The 22,830-nt window shown below is 40.0% G+C and overlaps 1 protein-coding gene across 1 annotated transcript in view; it reads right to left on the bottom strand.

The window, feature by feature from the left end:
* LOC133977253 (chromodomain-helicase-DNA-binding protein 6-like) overlaps positions 1–16,200 on the bottom strand; it is a gene marked incomplete in the record, with an annotated part of 43,682 nt that extends 27,482 nt beyond the window's left edge. Inside the window, 4 exon segments of the mRNA XM_062415352.1 lie at positions 1,519–1,668; positions 3,486–3,639; positions 9,602–9,741; positions 15,961–16,200. Coding sequence (XP_062271336.1) covers positions 1,519–1,668; positions 3,486–3,639; positions 9,602–9,693 — 396 coding nt within the window.
* Positions 16,201–22,830: the final 6,630 nt, after the last annotated feature.

Here is a 22,830-nt window from a genome sequence, read left to right as displayed (position 1 = left end):
AGAGGGAAAAATCACTATTTGGTGGAGCTGTTAACGACTCATAGACATCTGAAATGTGAGCCGACTACACATTGCTTTACTGGTTTCATCTTTAACAATGTGTTGTATTTTAAAAGCTTGTTATATTAAGCTTGTTATATTATCCATTGTGTCAAATTATTCATCTGAAAAGTAACTAAAGCTGTCAAATAAATGTAGTGGAGTAGAAAGTATGTTTTGTTTTGCTGTGCAGATGAGAGTATGAGTGAATGAATGGATGAATTTAGTTAGTTAGCTAGTTAGTTAGTTAGGTAGTCAGTCAGTCAGTCAGTCAGTTAGCTAGTTAGTTAGTTAGTTAGTTAGCTAGTTAGTTAGCTAGCTAGTTAGTAAGTTAGCTAGAGAGTTAGTTATTTAGTCAGTTAGGTAGCTAGTTAGGTAGGTAGTTAGTCAGTCAGTCAGTTAGTTAGCTAGTTAGTTAGTTAGTTAGTTAGCTAGTTAGTTAGCTAGCTAGTTAGTAAGTTAGCTAGAGAGTTAGTTATTTAGTCAGTTAGGTAGCTAGTTAGGTAGGTAGTTAGTCAGTCAGTCAGTTAGTTAGCTAGCTAGCTAGTTAGTAAGTTAGTTAGCTAGTTAGTTAGCTAGCTAGTTAGTAAGTTAGTTAGCTAGTTAGTTAGCTAGCTAGTTAGTTAGTTATTCAATCAGTCAGTTAGTTAGCTAGCTAGCTAGCTAGTTAGTTAGTCAATCAGTTAGCTAGTTAGTTAGTTAGTTAGTTAGATATAGATAGATAGATAGATAGATAGATAGATAGATAGATAGATAGATAGATAGATAGATAGATAGATAGATAGATAGATAGTAAGTTAGTTAGTTAGTTAGTTAGTTAGTTAGTTAGATATAGATAGATAGATAGATAGATAGATAGATAGATAGATAGATAGATAGATAGATAGATAGATAGATAGATAGATAGTAAGTTAGTTAGTTAGTTAGTTAGTTAGTTAGTTAGATATAGATAGATAGATAGATAGATAGATAGATAGATAGATAGATAGATAGATAGATAGATAGATAGATAGATAGTAAGTTAGTTAGTTAGTTAGCTAACTAGCTAATGTTCATAAAGGGTGCAGGAGGAAGTATTAGCTACCTAAGCTAAGTATGCATGAATTATCATTATGCATATGTTTGTTTATCATTTTTACATTTTTAGTTTGTTTATTTCGAAAATGTTAAAGTAACAAAATAAAAGCAAACTGTAGATAAACAACTAAATAAAAACCATTCAATGTTCGTAAAGGGTGCAGGATTAAGTTCTCTAATCCTTCCCCCCTTTTTTAAAAAGTTAACATTTGAAAAGTTATGCTATTGTTTAACTTTTAAAAATTAAGATTACAATACAAATATGCTATTAAAGCTACTTTTGGTGTTTCCTTCCAGCTCATAGCGGTCTGTCGAGAGTCTCCAAGAGAGGAAAAGGAAGATTGAGGAGTAAAAAAAAGAAAAGCATAACACCAAAGTGAGTTATTCTTCATCCTTCCTTACCTCCGCCTGCCACGCCAGAGCGGTAGCGTTCAGCGCAGAAATCCGTCCGGATCCGAGAACGGCGATCGTCTCTCCGTCGTCGTCGACAACCTTAAAATCCAAATCCTCGTTATACTTTCTCCTTTTGACCTGACGACCCGAACGCCGCTTCTGCAAGAGAGGAGAAGAGAGAGAGAGAGACACGGATGAATAAAAGGGAGGAAGAGGGTGAACGGAGAGGAAGAGAGAGGAAGGAAATAATACAATAAACTGAATTAGTATGAATTGTTGAGAGAGTGAGAGACAGGAAGTGGAGAGCTGAAGCGGAGGTGAAGATGGAAAGAGAAAACAAAGAAGTGAAAGAGCAAAGAAGGGAGAGTAAAACAAAAGCACAGCAGAGAATAAAGGAAGGAAAAAGGAAATGTGTGACTGATACAGGATATAATAATAATAATAATAAAGAAATGACATGAATGACATGTAACAGGAAATGCTGCTACTTAGACTTTTATTATCATCTATAAATAGAAATATATATTATATAAATCTATTTTACTGAACATGCAGGAAGGAAACAATGAAATGAAAAGTGTAGAAACAGAATTTACATGTTTTATTACTAAAGAAGTGATGAAATATTATACTATAAAAAAATAAAATAAAATTCAGGCTTCAAAAATGTAGTTTAGATTTGCACAATTTGCACAAAAATAAATATACTATATTATATTATAGGAAAAGGTATAAGATTTCAGGCTTTAAAAATGTAGTTTAGGTTGTTTTTAATTACTTTTAACTGTCAAAATGGGTCAAATATGCACTAGAATAAATATAATATACTATACTACAAGAAAAGTCATAAAATTCAGGCTTCTTGAATGTAGTTGAGTTTGTTTTTAATTGCTTTTAACTGTCAAAATGGGTTAAATTTGCACAAAAATAAGTATATTATACTATAATATAGGAAAAATCATAAAGTTTCAGGCTTTAAAAATGTAGTTTAGGTTGTTTTTAATTGCTTTTGACTCTCAAATGCAACAAATATGAACTGAAATAAATATACTATACTATAGGAAAAGTCATAAGATTTAAGGCTTTAAAAATGTAGTTTAGGTTGTTTTTAATTGCTTTCAACAATCAAAATGGGACAAATATGCACAAGAATAAATAATTTGAAAATATTTCCATTTTTGGACATTCTGGGCCATTATAGGAAAAGTCATAAAAAAGTCATTTCAGGCTTTAAAAATGTAGTCTAGATTGTTTTTAATTGCTTTCTACTATCAAAAAGGGTCATATTTAACCGAGTGTGTAAAACTAAACTCTAACAATATGCTGTAAAGTTACACTTGATTGAACTTGAACTATAGGAAACGTCATTACATTTTAGGCTTTAAAAATGTAGTTTAGATTGTTTTTAAATTGCTTTTAACTGTCAAAATGGGACAAATATGCACAAAAATGAATATACTATAATATACTATAGGAAAAATCATAAGATTTAAGACTTTAAAAATGTAGTTAAGGTTGTTTTTAATTGCTTTTAACTGTCAAAATGCGACAAATATGCACAAAATAAATATAATATACTATAAAACTAATACAAAAATAAATAATTTGAAAATATTTCCATTTTTGGACATTCTGGGCCAATATAGGAAAAGTCATAAAAAAGTCATTTCAGGCTTTAAAAATGTTGTTTAGTTTGTTTTTAATTATTTTTATCTGTCAAAATGCGACAAATATGCACAAAAATAAATATAATATATTATACTATAAGAAAAGTCATAAAATGCAGGCTTCTTGAATATAGTTTTTAATTGCTTTCTACTATCATAATGTGTCATATTTGTTCCCAACAGCGTGTAAGTGTGTAAAACTAACTCTACCAACATGCTGTAAAGTCAAACTTGATTAATTATGCAGCTCAGACTAATTAACCCTCCTCTTCCTGCATCCATCCCTTCTTCTTCTTCCCCTCCACTCACCGCGTTATCCAGAGGGTCCTGGCTGTCCTCTCCACCCATGTTTGAGGGCGGACATTGAGGTAGTGTCGTCACTCTCGCTCCCTCCTGGACAGCCGGCTCCTGGTTTCTCCTCTTCCCCTTCTTCTTCTTCTCCACCGGCGCTGCGCCAGGATCTCTGAGGAAGGAAGAGAAGAAGAAGAAGAAGAGATTCAGGAAGAGTAATTAGCAGCTCTGGTCGCCTGCAGCAGCATTTCTCCTTTTATTTTATTTCAGAGGTTTATAAAATGCTCCCCGAGGATGTGAGGAGAGCTTGTTGAGCTGGTTAATGTCTGGAGTAAATATCGTATCCAGGTAGCGTTATCGTCTGATCGCTACGGCAACAAACAACCAGTGAATAATAACAGAGAGGAAGCCAGATGGAGAAATGGTGGACGGGTGATTGGAGTAAACTTTAAAGCTTCGTGTCGTCCTCCCGGGTCTGTAATGACTGTTCCTTCTTTCCTCCCTTCCTTCCTTCCTTCCTTCCTTCTGCCCTTCCTCCCTTCTTCCTTCTCTCTTTCTTTCCTCCCTTCCTTCTTTCCTTCCTTCATCCCTTCCTCTTTTCCCTCCCTTCCTCCTGCCTTCTTTCCTCCACCCTTCCTCCTTCTCTTTTTTTCCTCCCCCCACCTTCCTCCCTTCCTTCTTTCTTTCCCTTCCTCCCTTTCTCTCTCCTTCTCTCTTTCTTTCCTCCCCCCTACCTTCCTCCCTTCCTTCTTTCCTCTGTCCTTCTTTCTTTCCTTCCTCTTTTCCTTTTCTCCCTCCCTCCCCCCTTCCTTCTTTCTTTCCTCCCCCCTACCTTCCTCCCTTCCTCCATCCTACCTTCCTTCCTTCTTTCCTTCCTTCCTCCCTCTTCCTTCCTTCTTCCTTCTTTCCTCCCTCCTTTCCTTCCTTCTTCCCTCATTCCTTCCTTCCTCCTTCCTTGTTACATTATATTACTAAAAAATTATTTAATTTTGACAGTAAGGCACATTGCAAACAACTGATGGAGATTTTATCACTCATGACTCGTGTGTGTATGTGTGTGTATGTGTGTGTGTATGTGTGTGTGTGTGTGTGTGTGTGTGTGTGTGTGTGTGTGTGTGTGTGTGTGTGTGTGTGTGTGTATAATCTATCAGCATCTATATCACATGTAGCAGCTTCTTCTTCTTCTTATTCTCAGAAATCCACAAACGACTCTCTTCACTAAACATACAACTCGACAACGTTTGACCTCGATCATCGTTCATGAGACGATATTTAACAGATTCATCCCACCGAGACACCGAGACACCGAGACACCGAGACACGCTGTCTGCAGCTACAGCACCCATCACATCACTGCTGAGCCTCACACTTACACAATCACTACACATTAAGATTAAATACGATAAATACTAAATACTGTAGAGATAAGTTTTCCATGTGCTCTCATCCTCTAATGTAGAACAACATGCATCACTTAATAATTATTATAATTTTAATATAAACAGTGACCGATACTGTTATTAAATTAGATATTATATTCAAAGCTTTTAGCATTTGAACACAGAAAAGCATCACAGCACTCAATCTGAGTCCTTTTATTGTGTATTTACAGCTAAAATATATTCAAATTTAATGAGTATAATAACTTAAAGTCGCTCATATTGTCATAAATTCATTTATTTATACTTGTAAAATAAAGAATCTTAATTATATTGAAGCTGTTATTCTGCTATAATGCAAAATATAAAATAAATGATTAAAAGCCCTTCATTCCTTCCTTCCTACCTCCTTACTCCTTTCCTTCTTTCCTTCCTTCCTTCCTTCCTTCCTGCCTCCATCCTTACTCCTTCCTTCCTTCCTCCCTACTTACTCCTTTCCTTCCTTCCTTCCTTCCTTCCACCCTCCCTCCTTACTCCTTTCCTTCCTTCCTTCCTTCCTTACTTCCTCCCTCCATCCTTACTCCTTTCCTTCCTTCCTTCCTCCCTCGTCCTTACTCCTTTCATTCCTTCCTTCCTCCCTCCATCCTTACTCCTTCCTTCCTTCCTTCCTTCCTTCCTCCCTCCTTACTCCTTCCCTTCATTCCTTCCTTCCTTCCTTCCTCCCTCCTTCCTTCCTTCCTTCTTTCCTTCCTCCCTTCTTACTCCTTTCCTTCCTCACTTCCTTCCTCCTTCTTACTCCTTTCCTTCCTTCCTTCCTTCCTTCCTTCCTTCCTTCCTTCCTTCCTTCCTCCTCCCTTCTTACTCCTTTCCTTCCTTGCTTCCTTTCTCCCTTCTTACTCCTTTCCTTCCTTCATTCCTTCCTTCCTTTCCTTCCTCCCTACCTCCTTACTCCTTTCCTCTCTTCCTTCCTTCCTCCCTCCCTCCCTCCCTCCTCCAACAGGAGGGTTAAAAAGGGTGAAAAATGAAAAATGAAACTGTGTCAAGGAGGAAAAATAAAATAACATTAATTTCTATTTTAATGCCATTAAAACTATTTAATTACACAGTGAAACGTTTCCGTGGAATATTTAATCCCAATGGGCCAGTTGAGTTTGATTTAGGATAACTGGATATAATTTGGGTTTTATCTGTTAAACAACATTGTGATATCTTTGTAAATCCCTAAAAACATATTAAAATATTAACACTGAGCTCACATGACTGATCCTAACACACAGGAATCAGTTAGGCATGCAAAGTTATTTATTTTATTGTATAATTACTATTTTATTTTATTATATAAACATATAAATTAATTTGTATATAAATGTATATAGAAACATATATTTTGTGAGTGTGTGTGGATTATTGCATCATCTTATTTAGGTTTTATTTTGCCTATTTAAAGCATTTTATGTCTTATATTTATGAAAAGCTCCATAAATACATCTTACTTTATTTGAACTTAAAGTACAGACGGTGAGATCAATAAATATAGGAGTTTTACTGGTAGAAATATTCCCAGTAAACTTTCTCTGTGTTGAATTTGAACTCCAGAAGTGAGAAGAAGGAAAAAAAGGAAAAAGAGAAAGATTAAGATGGAATTAAAGCTGCTTCACATACGAGGACTTTCTCTAATCTTCCTCTGAACAAAGCGTGACCCTGATACTGGAACATGACCTGGAGATGACCCAGAGTCTGATGTTCACATGGTCTCCTCTTCTCATCTTCATCCTCTTCCTCTTCCTCCTCCTCCTCTCTCTTTTTCTTCTCCTCCTCCTCTTTTTATCGGTCTCGTTCTCCTTTCATATCACCATCTCTCTCTTCTCTCTGTTTCGCAGCAGTCAGCTGTTGCATTTCTTAACTTCACATCAGTGACTCATGACTTCACTCTTCCTCCATTTAATAGTTCTTCTTCATGTCCATTATCATCTCTCTCTCTCCCTCTCTCTCCCTCTCCCTCTCTCTCCCTCTCTCTCTCTCTCTCTCTCTCTCTCTCTCTCTCTCTCTCTCTCTTTATCTCTCTCCTCTCTCCCCACTCTTTCCATCATTAAAAAAACAAAACTACTCATCTCTCTCTCTTTACTTCTTCTCTCTCTCTTCCACATCATGACATCGTAACTCTGCCTCGTCTTCTCTCTCTCTCTCTCTCTACTTCTTCTCTCTCTTTATTTCTTCTTTCTCTCTCTCTCTACTTCTTATCTCTCTATCTCTACTTCTTATCTCTCTCTACTTCTTCTCTCTCTACTTCTTCTCTCTCTCTCTACTTCTTCTCTCTCTCTACTTCTTCTCTCTCTTTATTTCTTCTTTCTCTCTCTCTCTCTCTACTTCTTCTCTCTCTACTTCTCTCTCTCTCTATTTATATCTCCCTCTTTACTTCTCTCTCTCTCTCTACTTCTCTCTTTTTACTTCTCTCTCTCTCTTTACTTCTCTCTCTCTATTTATCTCTCTCTCTTTACTTCTCTCTCTCTCTATTTATATCTCCCTCTTTACTTCTTCTCTCTCTTTACTTCTCTCTCTCTCTTTACTTCTCTCTCTCTCTTTACTTCTTCTCTCTCTCTCTCTCTCTCTCTCTCTCTCTCTCTCTCTCTCTCTCTCTCTCTGTCTCTACTTCTTCTTTTCTTCTTCTCTCTTTCTTGATGAAATCAGCCAGAAAGATATTTTTCATCTCCACTCTTCTTCTCACTTGTCTTCGTTTTATCTCACTTTCTCTCAGACACATTTTATATATCGGAAAGTTTTAAGATGCTATTTTTAATACTTTATTTTAACTTTTCTTTTGTTTTTACATCTCTTTTTATTTTTTATTTAAAGTAAGCATCACACTCACCCCAACATATAAAAAATACTTTAAATTACTGCATTGTATGACTATTGCAAACATGACTGTTCCTTCTTTCCTTCCTTCCTCCCTTCCTTCCTTGCTTCTTTCCTTTCTCCCTCCTTCCTTCTTTCCTTCCTTCCTTACGCCTTCCTTCCTTCCTTCCTTCCTCCCTCCTTACTCCTTTCCTTCCTTCCTTCCTTCCTCCCTCCACCCTTACTCCTTCCCTTCATTCCTTCCTTCCTCCCTCCCTCCTTACTCCTTCCTTCCTTCCTTCCTTCCTTCTTTCCTTCCTCCCTTCTTACTCCTTTCCTTCCTCACTTCCTTCCTCCCTTCTTACTCCTTTCCTTCCTTCCTTGCTTCCTTCCTTCCTCCCTTCTTACTCCTTTCCTTCCTTGCTTCCTTTCTCCCTTCTTACTCCTTTCCTTCCTTCATTCTTTCATTCCCTCCTTTCCTTCCTCCCTACCTCCTTACTCCTTTCCTTCCTTCCTCCCTCCCTCCCTCCTCCAACAGGAGGGTTAAAAAAGGGGAAAAATGAAAAATGAAACTGTGTCAAGGAGGAAAAATATTTAATGCCATTAAAACTATTTAATTACACAGTGAAATGTTGCTGTGGAATATTTAATCCCAATGAGCGAGTTGAGTTTGATTAGGATAACATTAGTAGACGTAGTATAGTATAATTGGGTTCTTTTTTTAATTGTATGTTTCAATGATTCCTGTAATTGTACTTTTGTTTTCTTTGTATTAAGCTTCTCAACATGCTCTCATTCCAGCGAGATTCTACTTCGCTCAGAAAGTTAGCATGGCCACCAAGACAAAATCTTCGCCTGAGATAGGGAACCAATCACAGAACGAGGGAGGCGGGCTTAAGACGATGACGACCGTTAGAGCGACTCTGTTTACATCCAGCATGGCGGCCACGGAGCTGCAGCAGTAGATTGTGTGCTAAATAAACTGGAAGGCAAGTTCACTTTGAAAATAGAACAAAAACTTGTGCTACATAAATAGGAAGTGTTCGTGCTGCTCCCTACAGGCTCTGAATACGTCATCGTCTATCGTTGATATGATTGGCTGTAAGTTCGTCCAGTAGCGTACAGAAGCATTTGAATGACATTCATTGATCCCGCCTCAAATACGAGGAAATGAACGGCTCCTCACCAGACCCTACCTCACTCTGTTAGCCAGGCTAATCATGATATGGAATAAGTGTCTCTTCCTGCTTTTAAAGGCTGCATTACATTATGTGGCCCTTCAACTAAAATCAGATCGACACCGCTGGGTTCATGTGGTTAAAGTTAGAGCAGGAAGTTCACCCCAAATCTGTGAAGTGTGTCATGAATGAAACTGCATGTATCAGCATTAGATTTATACATATAAACTCTCCAAGTCATTAAAGAGTTAAGACTCATCTCTGTTCTCAACACCTAAGAGCCAATTTTAACAAAACTTGACGGACACATTTCCCACAAGGACAGAAATCCAACCTCAGTGTCTCATTTAGTAAAACCACCACCAGCTCTGTACTCATGTTGTCTGTAGTCTGAATAAAACTGTCCTTCCCCATTCTTCTCACCAATAAAGGAAAAGAAAAGCAACCAAAATATCACCTTACAGTGAAATATGTGTTACTGAGAGAAGAGCAGCATCATTAGTCGAGGATGACAGGTTTTACCGCTTTACCTCGCTCGCTTTACTCCATCAATGTCCACTTCTAAAGCTCGCTGCCTCTTTCACTTCCTTTCATCTGAATTCTACTTCTTCTAATGCATCGCTCTCTCCTCTCCTCTCTCTCTCTCTCTCTCTCTCTCTCTCTCTCTCTCCTCTCTCTCTCTCTCTCTCTCTCTCTCATCTCTCTTCTCTCTCTCTCTCTCTCTCTCTCTCTGATGTCTTACCTGGGTTTGCGGCCCCCTCTGTTTTGGCGCTGTGGGGATGGGGGTCTTGCTGTTGGCCTGGCCGTGGTTCTTGCCGTGGCCCTGGTTGGCATGGACCTGCCGTTGGACCTTGGTGGAGTGTCCTGAGGAAGGAGGACGTGCTGGTGAGTGGAGAAAAATAAATGTCAGATCAATGTCAAAGTAATTCATTACCAAGAAAAGTAACTATTACGTTACTTTTTACTGCTCCAATCAACAACAACTGGCCCAAAACACGTTCAAAAAGAAGTAAATAATATAATTGTACATGTAGCAGATGTGCAGCAATTGAATTTTATTCCTCAAAAAGCAAAAACAATATAAACTTCTCTTAATATAACTATGAAAAACCGTACTGGAAATGAATAAATAAATAAAAAGGTCTGGTGATGCGGAGATTGGGCTAATAAGCAGCAACACAGAGCTATCAGGACGCTTTGCTCTAACACGCGCTGCATTGATAGTCACACATACACACACATATACCCGCAGTCACTCTCTACAGCGCACTCTTGTTCCCTCGATCCAGATTCCAGGAGATTGTGTCTCATTTGCGTCCTACTCAGGCGGGGAGTTCTGGTCCTCTGAAGTGAGGCCAACGAGGAAGTAACTTAAAACTGCATTCTATCAAAAGGCCACCAGGGGGCGACCGTTTTGGTGTCAAAAGGACTTCCGTCTCTATACAAGTCAATGGAGAATTCACCAACTTCTCACTTGATTTCTAACCTCAGTAAACGTTTTCAAAATGTGTTTATGGTCTCAATCGCTAGTTTAAAGCCTTCTTCAATGCAGTATGATGTTCATTTGGGACATTTTGGCCTCCCTGATTTTATATGTGACGATAAAGCAGGGTATGCATTAGGGCGTGGCTACGTCGTGATTGACAGGTTGATTGGTTCACAGGTTCAGGAGGGCGCCTCATGCTCCTCCTGATGCCCATATAAGTAGAATCCGTGTTTTTTTTTAACCCGGCATGCAACGGAAATGTTCAAGATGGCGCTGCTCAGATCCGAAACTATTCGCTTCCAAGCAGCAGTCCACAAACCAATGGGTGACGTCACGGATGTTACGTTCATTTTATATACAGTCTATGGTCCTACTCTGTCTTTTGTTTTGCCCCTAAGTGCAGCCAGTCTTTGGCAGAGAGACAGAGAGAGAGAGAGAGAGAGAGAGAAGCGCCTGTTTGGGTGAAAACCGCTTCAGTGAGGTCTGAAGAAGTAACGCCGCATTTTTTTTGGCAGTAACGGTAACGGCGTTGTAACCGGGGAAACTTACTCATTACTGAAAAAAGTAACGCTGTTAGTAACGCTGTTTATTCCCATCACTGATCATGAGTGAGTCAAAGAGAGATCCTCACACACTGATCATATTCTAACCCCTTCATAAACTGATCTCTACACTGGATTTATAGACTTTAAATCATGTTTTAATAGCTCGTAAATCAGATAAATGTGTGATTAATCCTTAGTGGAGCTTTCAGAGAGCACAGGGACTTTATTTTGAAGTTTTATGACGTTGTGTATGGAGAATAAAATTTTACAATCACACTATACAACGCTCCTAAGTTACATAAAAACAGGAGCAACATAATGAGTTCAATGAATTATATTAAATGTGATGAATGCAACAGTATAAATATGGATCAGAAAACTCTACAGAAATGTGTATCAGCTGCACACAAATGTTATTAAAAGGTTGAAATGTTTCCAGGTTTGTATATTTTAGTAGAAGTCATCAAATTTCAGGCTAAATAAAAAAGTATTTAGAGTGTTTTTACAGCTCTCAAATGTAAAAGGAAGGACGGAGGAAAGAAGGAAGGAAGGAAGGAAGGAAGGAAGGTAGGAGGGAGGGTGGAAAGAAAGAAGGAGGGAGGGAGAAAGGAAAAGAGGAAGGAAAGAAGGAAGGAAAGAAGGACAGAGGAGAGAAGGTAGGGGGGAGGAAAGAAAGAAGGAAGGAAAGAAGGAGGGAGGGAGGAAGGAAGGAAGGAGAGAAGGAAGGAAGAAAGGGGGATGGAGGAAGGAAAGAAGGAGAGAAGGAGGGAGGGAGGAAGGAAGGATGGGAGGATGGAAGAAGGAAGGAAAGGAAGGAGTGTGGAAGGAAGGAAGGGACGAAAGGAAGGAAGGAAGGATGGAGGAAAGGAATATTTTAGTAGAAGTCATCAAATTTCAGGCTAAATAAAAAGTATTTAGAGTGTTTTTATAGCTCTCAAATGTAAAAGGAAGGACGGAGGAAAGAAGGAAGGAAGGAAGGTAGGAGGGAGGGTGGAGAGAAAGAAGGAGGGAGGGAGAAAGGAAAAGAGGAAGGAAAGAAGGAAGGAAAGAAGGACAGAGGAGAGAAGGTAGGGGGGAGGAAAGAAAGAGAGAAGGAGGGAGGGAGGAAAGAAGGAAGGAAGGAAAGAAGGAGGGAGGGAGGAAGGAAAGAAGGAGAGAAGGAGGGAGGGAGGAAGGAAGGAAGGGAGGATGGAAGAAGGAAGGAAAGGAAGGAGTGTGGAAGGAAGGAAGGGACGAAAGGAAGGAAGGATGGAGGAAAGGAATATTTTAGTAGAAATCATCAAATTTCAGGCTAAATAAAAAGTATTTAGAATGTTTTTACTCTTAAATGTAAAATATGGGTCAAATTTGATCCTGAACAGTATGTAAGGGTTAATATAACTTCAGCCAGTCTTCACCTGGACCTGATTATTCCTTTTAGTTTTATTATACTGACCAAAACATAGCAAACTAACTAACTGCAGGGACCTGTTTCAAATCCCAGCAGAAGCACCTCCGACCTTTTAATAATATATTCTAACAAATGGATTTTAAACTCTGCAGAGATGAGAGAAACTCCTGCTACAGGTGGGAATCACAGATGAACTTGTGATATATATCGATACATCACAACAAAGTTACACACAATGCATCAAAAAAGACACACATCACAACCCAAAGATTAACTCCTTTTCTGTTGCAGTTTAACGTAAACCCTGCAGAAGTGACTCCTCGTTGTTATTTCAGGCCTCTGCATGGAGAAGGCCTGAGAGTCTAAACCTCAAAATATGTTAAACTGAACTGCTGAAAGTTAGTAACTTAGTTATTAAGGCTGTTCTGTTCTGATTATCTCTCTTTTTGGGGTTTCGGGAGCTTCGACAGCAATTATTGAAACTTATTTGAAGCTTTGAAAGGTGAAAGGAGTTTCTTCTAGCACAGAAACAGTCACTTCCCTGATGTGACAACAGAACAAAACATACATATAAAATACGTGTGTGTGTATAAAATATGTGTACATGTGAAACTCATGTTCCAGTCTACAGGTTGGAGGGTGAAGATGTGAGATTTTTAGATTATTAGATTCAACCAAAGTCATATAACAGAGAAAGTAGTGATGGCTCAAAATGAATGAAGTCATGCTAGAATCAGAGCGACACTCACGGATAAGGAAATCCTTCATTTTTTTACTTTAAAATTTCAATACTTTACCGATTTATAATGATGGAAATGTATTTTGAAACACTGCAGTCATTTTCTGCATTTGAACTTGTTAAAAACACCTCTCTTATCTCCTGGAGCGCCCTCGTAGCCAAATGGTAACAGTGCAACATCATATACCTGCAATGTCCCTCATTCAAATCCTTTACTGCATGTTATACTTATTTCTCTCTCTCTCTCCACTTGTTTCCTTTCGGCCTCTCTGCCACCAAATGTCCAATAAATGCAAAAAAAAAAGCCCCAAAATAATATCTAAAAATAGCTCTTCTTCAGCAGTAAGGAGATCATGATGAGACTGATGTACATATGAACTGTTAAAGTATGAAGCTGCATGATGTTTAACATAAAATTAAGAGTTCAAAACTTCCACACTGGACCAGAATGAGTCAATGAAGTGATACAAGTTACTGAAACAAAGTATTTAAACTATATTTATAAACTTCAGTTTGGGAGAAAGGTTGACAGCTGTGTGAAACTGAGGAAAAAAGTTAATTTTGAGTCGTGCATGTATGAAATAATGGTGTTGTTGTGTTTCTTCTTCTTTTCTTCACCAGTTAGATTATCAACAAGCTTTAAGTGCATCTTCTAGGTGTTTGTGCTCCTTCTTCTAGGTCTGGACACTTGTTGGTACATTATCAGCCTGTTGCTCTGTGTGTGTGTGTGTGTGTGTGTGTGTGTGTGTGTGTGTGTGTGTGTGTGTGTGTGTGTGTGTGTGTGTGTGTGTGTGTGTGTTGCTTTTACTTTTTACAGCAAAGTACAGGAAAAGAAAGGAGGGAGGGAGGAGGGAAGGAAGGGTAGAAGGAAGGAAGGAAAGGAGGAAGGAAGGAGGGACTGAGCGAAGGGAGGAAGCAGGAAAGAAAGTAAAGGAGGAAAGGGAGGACAGGAGGGAGGAAGGAAGGGAGGAAAGGAAAGAAGGAAAGGAGGTAGGAAAGGAAGGAATGAAAAAGACCGAACTGTTGTTCCTGATGTCCTGTCGTCTGAAATTAATGTTACTGTCCACTTGAGTTTATGTAGACTTGCACTTGCATCTAAACAAGTAGCTCCTCCTCCTCTTCCTCCTCCTCCTCCTCCTGTTCCCTTGAAGGAGTCACTGGAGCAGAGCCACAGATCTCACCATTTATCACCCTCCTGTAACGCTGTCCTTTCATCCCTTTCCCAGGAGATTTAACAACCGTTCACATTTGACCTCATGTGACAACTCCAATGACTGACGTTTACACTCGGCCTCCGGCGGCTCCAAACACCCTGACGACCCGTCCGCTACCACAGCCAGCAGCACTAATGAACAAAGTGGTATCAACGACCTAGATGACGACCCCACACAAGTTAAATACCTGAGATCAGTCAGTCAGAAGTGAAGACGCACCTCGGATTAGAGGCGAAAAGTATCTACAAGTCCATTTGTCCTCGATTCAACCACAACCTGGATGATTTACAAATTACTGACTTTCCCTAAACGCCTCACGTGCACACTATCGGTAGACGCTACGATTAACTGACTTTCCCTAAACGCCTCACGTGCACACTATCGGTAGACGCTACGATTAACTGACTTTCCCTAAACATCTCATATGCATACTATTGGTAGACGCTACAATTAACTGACTTTCCCTAAACATCTCATATGCATACTATCGGTAGACGCTACAGTTAACGGACTTTCCCTAAACACCTCACATGCAAACTATCGGTAGATGCTACAAATAACTGATTTTCCCTAAACACCTCACATGCATACTATCGGTAGACGCTACAATTAACTGACTTTCCCTAAACATCTCACATGCATACTATCGGTAGACGCTACAATTAACTGACTTTCCCTAAACACCTCACATGCATACTATCGGTAGACGCTACAATTAACTGACTTTCCCTAAACATCTCACATGCATACTATCGGTAGACGCTACAGTTAACTGACTTTCCCTAAACACCTCATATGCATAAAATCAGTAGACGCTACAAGTAACTGACTTTCCCTAAACACCTCACATGCATACTATCAGTAGACGTTACAATTAACTGACTTTCCCTAAACACCTCACATGCATACTCATATTTAATCAAACATACTACCATTTTACCTTTATGTACACAGATTGTTCTTTTACTTGTTTTCCTTTTTTTATTTACACGTTCATTTGTTTGCACCTATATGCACACCTGTGAAGTATTAAGTGGGATCATGTGACTGTCAGGTGACCATTGTTTATTTAAGATAGTGATGTTGATAGTTGATTTTTAGTGTGAAGATAGAGCATTGTGCAAGAAACGTCACGCTGGTGATATCCAGATAAATACCTGCATTGGGAGCTGCAGCGTGCACATTTTTCTCCTGTTTTTCATTTGCTTTATTCGTCTTCTGGCTCTGCACGTCCACTACAAATTTCTTCCACAGCTTAAAACCCCATCGTTAGCTGCTGTAGTTAGCCTGCCACCAGTAGCCAGTCCAAACCGACGCAGCCTCCAAGTTTAACGATATCTAAACATATATCCAACATTTCTATCTAGGAATATTATGTCTAGATAATAACCTCACGTGCATACTATCGGTAGGCGCTACAATTAACTGACTTTCCCTGAACACCTCAAATGCATACTATCGGTAGGCTCTACAATTAACTGACTTTCCCTAAACGCCTCACATGCATACTATCGGTAGACGCTACAGTTAACTGACTTTCCCTGAACACCTCAAATGCATTCTTGTATAAAGTAATTAATGAGCACATTTAACTCCCAACCAACACTGAACCTTTGTGTTTAAATGGACATCATCAACATCTTCACACACAACCTCTATATAAATATCACACACACCATAAACCCAACACACACACACTCAAACGACCCCCTCCCATCACTGCGTACCTTGATTTGTGGGTACAGGAGGTAGGATTTTGACCTTCGGCTTCCTTCCTCTCTTTCCAGGCACCTTGACGGGCACCGCAGCCGGCCCGGGGGCCACAGCAGCACCTGCCGATTTCCGCCCCGTCACATTCTTTATCTCCGTTACACTTTCTTTCCTGCCCTCCCTCCCCTTGGTCCTGCGCTCCTTTCGCTCCTTCACTTCCTTGGGCTCCGCGCACTTCCTCAGTGTGACCACCGTCGTCGCCGCCTCCTTCTCCTCCTTTCGTTTCTTTGGTTTGCTGCTTTCCCTTTCCTCCACCTCCACCACCACACCTCCTCCTCCTCCTCCTCCTCCTCCTTTCTCCCGCCCTCTCTTGTCCTTTTTCTTTCGTTTCTTCTTCACCCTGCCGCCGCCTCCTCCTCCATCGTCCTCCTCGCTCAGGGAGGAAGGAGGTCGCGGGGCGCCTCCGGAGTGCTTGGCGGCGTGGGCCCCTGCCACCGTGCAGTGATTGGATGTCGCCGTGCTGCCCACGGGGGTGAGGAGGCGGAGCTGGTCCTTGGGGCCCACGACCAGGTGTCCCCGCGGGATTGTGGGAACTGTAGTTTGTGCGTTACTGTTTTGGTCCGAGGCAGAGGAGGAGGCTGCTGCAGCGGAGGCCGGAGGTGGCGTGTGCTTCAGGAGACCAGTGAACATCTGAAAAAAGAAGAAAGAAAGAAAAATGTGTCATAAATTAAGTTTTTCATCATGAATCAGTTCACACTCACCCATCAACAGCTTTTTCAAACATTGAAACAGTGTTAATTTCACTGACAAAACTTTCATCATAGTTTTCATCAACATTTTCTCACTGATGAAAACAAGATGATAACTAAATAAAAGCTGATTCAGGGTGATGAAATCTATCGACGCTTAAGTCAACAAATAAAAACCACAAAATAATCGTGAGAGGCGAGTTGGGACGAGATCAGACGTATGGATACATTTCTCATTTGATGTCAAGAGAAACAAGATCCTTTGTAAACTGTGTGGAGCGAAACCAGTATAAACCAGTATAAACCAGTATAAACACAACAAACTTAAAGTGACATTTGCAGACGCGTCAACCCCAAATTCATGCAAATATGAGCCAACTTAAACGTTATTGTTTGAACCTGAGTTGGTGTGTTTTCACTCAACTTGTAAAACAATACAAGCAAAAAAAAAACATAGCCGTCCTGCACTGAGTAGACGAGTGAATAAACCAGAGTTACTAAGCTTAGATCGTAAATGAAAAGATTGATCGACACAAGTTTTAAGTTTAAGTTTAAGAATGCACATCTGTAGAAATGTTTACGTTGAGTTTTCAGAACCACACAGATGTGTCAAAAACACGTAATGTTACTCTTAATGTTCATGTTAACTCAATGTTAATGTAAATGACAGAAGAAGAGCTGAAATGCAGTATACTTGATATTAAACATATGACGAGAGAAGGGAGGAGAAATGTAGTATACTTAATGTTAGACACATGAAATGTAGTATACTTAATGTTAGACCTATGAAACATAGTATACTTAATGTAAGACACATGTTGGCACAAAGGAGCAGAAATATAGTATATTTAATATTAAACAATCTTGATTCAACCTCACAGCTACAGAAGACTTCCAATAACAAAGACGGGCCACTTAGTGAAAATAAAGCTAGTGTATCCCAGCAGAGTATTTCAACAGTTCTTCTAAGTGCTTCTAGGAGGAGGGCATAACACAATAGATTGGGCACACAGGATTACTGGTCACTATAGCTGAAGATGAGGACTTTGTCCTAATGATGGAGACAGTAGACTACATCTCATTATTCAGGGAGAGCAGGCCTAATGCTCATTGGTGGTAATTCGTTATTTTCTGACATGGTCTTTTGTGCAAAAGCAAGGCTGTATTCTTGTTTCTTTTATGTGAAAGTTGGCTTTATTTGTCTTTGATTTTAAAGATAAATAAAAATCCGATAAAACTGAGTCTGTATCGCATATTTAAAACATTAGAACATCCTTATAAAACCAGGTAAATAAATGTTTCCTCCATCAGTCTATAATGAGTTTGTTGAGCAGTCTGTGTAGATTGTACAGAAAATTAATTGGAAATCTAGAGAAATGTTGAAATAATGCATTACACCTTAACTAAACCTGTTAGATGATGCATAAATCATATATTTAGTCGACTAAAGATAAGATATTCCTTTATAATAAATAATAAGTAAGTACACAAGCAATACAACAAACAGACAATAGTAGTAAAGAATATACTGAACGAATAGCAACATTATGTCAAATGATAATATGCATGAGTTAATGCTGTTATTGCACATATTTTAAGTGAAGTATATGCATATAAACACACATATATATACACATACATATATATAAAAACTACAACAATTCAGATGACTAAAATATGACTCAAACTAAATCAAAACGAACACTGCAGAGACGTTACGGTCGAAGAAACTCAACACTTCCTGCACAGATGTTAACATTAAAAGCCTTCCAGCAGCAACTCAAGAGACATATATTCTTTCTTTTATTTAATGTTTTTGCTTTTAATTTGAAATATCATCTGCCAGGAAGTGTTGGGCTAGGTTGATAGTAGCTTGAAAACAATATTTCTGTTTAAAAAGACCCAAAAATCCCCCCAGAGAGACACCCAGAGCAGCAGAGTGGGTAAGACATGACTGTTATATTGATGGAAATTATGCTGAATTGACTTTTATTAGGGACCAGCTTTTATTTGTTTGTGCTGGTCATTATTTCAGTACTCATGAACAAAAATTATTATTACTAAGGGACTTTTTAAAAGGCGTATAAATCAACATTTTAATGGGCCAGATGTATAATGTGATGAAACCACAGAGATTTACCACCAAGCTACAGAAAATGACGTTTTTTCGGAGCCCAAAACAGAGAAAACACAACTTTACATGAAGGATAATGTTGCTTCATGTGTGCAGGATGAGTTAATAAGTAACTGTTGGCTAACATGTGATCCATATTAACTTCTTAAGATGGTATGAACAGCTTTTATGTTGCCTCAAACTGACCAAAAACAATAAAAAAACACTTAATCCTCCTGTTGTCCTCAAGTCAAGGAAGGAAGGGAGGAAGAAGGAAGGAAGGGAGGGAGGAGTAGGGAGGGAGGAGGGAAGGAAGGAAGGGAGGAAGGGAGGGAGGAAGGGAGGAAGAAAGAAGGAGAGGAGGAAAGAAGGAAGGAGGGAAGGGAGGAAGAAGGAAAGAAAGGAGGGAGGGAGGAGGGAAGGAAGGGAGGAAGAAGGAAAGAAAGGAGGGAGGGAGGAGGGAAGGAAGGGAAGGGAGGAAGAAGGAAAGAAAGGAGGGAGGAAGGAATGATGGAAGGGAAGACAGGAGGTAGGAAGGGAGGGAGGAAAGGAGGTAGGAAAGGAAGGAATGAAGGACGGAGGAAAGAAGGAAGGTAAGAGAGAGGGAGGAAAGAAGTGAAGAAGGACAGAGGAAAGAAGGAAGGGAGGAATGTAGGGGGAGGATAGAAGGAAGGAGGGAGGGAGGGATTAAAGAAAATAGGAAAGAAGGACAGAGGAAAGAAGGAAGCGAGGAATATAGGGGGGAGGAAAGAAAGAGAGAAGGAGGAAGGATGGTAGGAAGGAAGGAAGAAAGGGGGATGGAGGGAGGAAGGAAGGAAGGAAGGGAGGAAAGAAGGAACAGTCAAAACAGACGGGGTCAATTTGACCCGGGAGGACGACACAAAGGTTAAAGCATGTTTGAATTATGTGTTAGTACCTTCTTAAAACTCCCCGATCGTCACATGCAAACCAAGTGTTGCGTAATGCCTTTTATTTAAATCTAATTTTAATTTAATTTAAAATATCAGATTGGCAACACACCCTGATCATTACTATCTAATAGGGTGAGAAACACATGATGAGAAAGAAAGACAATGAGAGAGGAAGACACGGATTCTTCATTTTTTTTTTTTTTTTTTTTTAACCCAAATTGAAGATTTAATGAATCACGGACAGCAAACATTGAACCGTGATGAGGGAAAAATTCACTACATTACATTCTGGGCACGTGCTGTTTGATGTGTGAATCATGCAACGTGACTCCAAAAAAACTTAATATGCAGAAAATTCTTCCATCAAACCGCGGCGGGATGCTGCAGCCCATTCTTGGTATGCATCCCCAAAAACAGCTGCATAGCATTATTAATACCACTTCATTTTTAACCCCAAAGATCACAGAGTTCAGAGAGGGGCAGAAGGGCAGGTTGGAGGGGCAGGCTGGCAGTAGAACCCTAAAGAGGGGAGTTAACCTTCTTTCCTCCCTTCCTTCCTTCCGTTTGTCCTTCCTTCCTCCCTCCTTCTCTCTTTCTTTCCTTCCTCTCTCTTTCCTCCCTCCATCCCCCCCTTTCTTCCTTTCCTTCCTCCCTCCCTCCTTCTTTTCCTTTCCTTCCTCCCTCCCTCCTTCTCTCTTCTTTCCTCCCCCCTACCTTCCTCCCTTCCTTCTTACTTCTGTCCTTCTTTCCTTCCTTCCACCCTTCCTCTGTCTTTCTTTCCTCCCTTCCTCTTTTCCTTTCTCCCTCCCTCCTTCCTTCTTTCCTCCCTCCCTCTTACCTTTCTTCCTTCCTCCTTTCCTTCCTTATTACTCCCTTCCTTCCTCCTTTCCTTCCTTCTTCCTCCCTTAATTCCTCCTTTCCTTCCTTCTTCTTCACTTCCTTCCTTCCTCCTTTCTTCCTTCCTTCCTCCTTTCCTTCCTTCTTCCTCCCCTTCCTTTCTTCCTCCCTCCTTGCCTTCTTCTCCTTCCCTTCCTTCCTTCCTCATTTCCTTCCTCCCTCATTTTCTTCCTTCTTCCTCCCCTACTTCCTTTTTCCTTCCTCCCTTCCTTCCTTCCTTCCTCCCTCCCTCCTTCTTCCTTCCTTCCTTCCTCCCTTCCTTCCTTCCTTCCTTCTTCCTCCCTTCCATCCTCCCTTCCTCCCTTGACTCGAGGACAACAGGAGGGTTAAGAATAGACATGACTCCTTCTTCTCAGTATTCACTTGTTTCTTTCCATTACCAAGAAGTCAACCTGACACTTGACATGACATCACTTCCTGTTTACCGCAGAAATGTTCCCGTGTTAAAAAGCCCCAAATGCTAAGAATAGTAAAATGTTGTTAACAAAGGGGAGATGATGAAGGTGAAATGTGGTTTTTACAGGTTTTCACACGTCAGCATCAAACACAACACGACTGCAAAGTGTCACATCCCACTCAGCGTTACTCTACATATGAGCAGATATCATAATATGGTAAAAACCGACTATTCAACATCATGTTAGGAGCATTATTGGTTGAGGTGTCTCTTTCTTTCCTCCCCTTCCTCCCTGCCCTCCTTCCTTCCTTTACTTCCTTCCCTCCTTTCCTTGCTCCCTCCGTTCCTTCCTTCTTCCTCCCTTCCTTTCTTTCTTCCTCCCTCCTTTCCTTCCTCCTCCTTTCCTTCCTTCTTCCTCCCTTCCTTACTTCCTGCCTCCGTTCCTTCCTTCCTTCCTTACTTCTTCCCTTCCTTCCTTCCTTTCCTTCCTCCCTCCCTTCCTTCCTTCTTCCTTACCTCCTTTCCTTCCTCCCTCCTTCCTTTCTTCTTCTTCCTCCCTTCCTTCCTTCTTCCTTCCCTCCTTTCCTTCCTCCCTCCTTTCCTTCCTTCTTCCTCCCTTCCTTCCTTCTTCCTTTTTTATAGAATAAGTTGAGAAATGCAATTGGTAGAACTGGATTGGTAGAATTGAAGCTTGTTTGTAGGATTATACTTTGATAGAAATGATTAAAAAAATGAGTTTAGAAACTATTATGAGCAAGAATGTATCATTTCTCTTCTCTATTAAATAAAAACATTCAATGGTTTTTTACCATTATGACCATTTTATACCTTAATAGAAGCAAAGTCAGTCTGTAATGTCTTTTAAATCTCCTCTTAACCCTCCTGTCGTCCTCCCGGGTCAAATTGACCCCGTCTGTTTTAACTGTTCCTTCTTTCCTTCCTCCCTCCCTCCTTCTTTCCTTCCCTCGTTCCTTCCTTTCCTTCCTCCCTTCCTTACTTCCGTTTGTCCTTCCTCCCTCCCTCCTTGTCTCTTCTTTCCTCCCCCTACCTTCCTTCTTTCCTCTGTCCTTCTTTCCTTCCTTCCTCCCTCCTTCCTTCCTTCCTTTCTCCCTTCCTTCCTTCCTCTTTTCCTTTCTCCCTCCCTCCTTCCTTCCTTCTTTCCTCCCTCCCTCCTACCTTCCCTTCCTTATTTCCTCCGACCTTCCTTCTTTCCTTTCCTCCCTCATTTCCTTCCTACATCCCTCCCTCCTTTCCTTCCTTCTTCCTTCTTTCCTTCCTCCCTCCTTCCTTCTTCCTTCTTTCCTTCCTCCCTCCCTTCCTTCCTTCCTTCTTCCTCCTTTCCTTCCTCCCTTCCTTCCTTCCTTCCTTCCTCCTTTCCTTCCTCCCTTCCTTCCTTGACTCGAGGACAACAGGAGGGTTAAAACATGATCTTTTATCTATCTCTTGTTTTATGTTTATGTTTTCATGACTGTCTTATATTGTAGTTTATAATTGTACTATTGAACTTCCTGCTGCCTTGTAAAGCACTTTGAAACACTTTAAATAAATATTATTATGATTATTATTATGTATCCTGGAAGAGATACAACTTATAAAATCCTAAATATACAAAATAATTAATAACATATATTGATGTTTACTTGGTTGCAAATGAGATAACTAGTAAGTTATTTTCCACTCCTGCCTGTTTAAGGTTAAAAGTCTACAGATAATATATTATGTGTATATATGTGAGGACATGATAGTAGAAACATCACCAGTCTGCTCATAAACCATCATGTCATTACACTAAACCTCAGATTAAATGTTAAGGATGACCA

This window comes from Scomber scombrus, unplaced genomic scaffold (genome assembly GCF_963691925.1).
Source record: "Scomber scombrus unplaced genomic scaffold, fScoSco1.1 SCAFFOLD_204, whole genome shotgun sequence".
Taxonomy (NCBI): Eukaryota; Metazoa; Chordata; class Actinopteri; order Scombriformes; family Scombridae; genus Scomber; species Scomber scombrus.
This window is presented reverse-complemented; position numbering and strand designations above follow the sequence as displayed.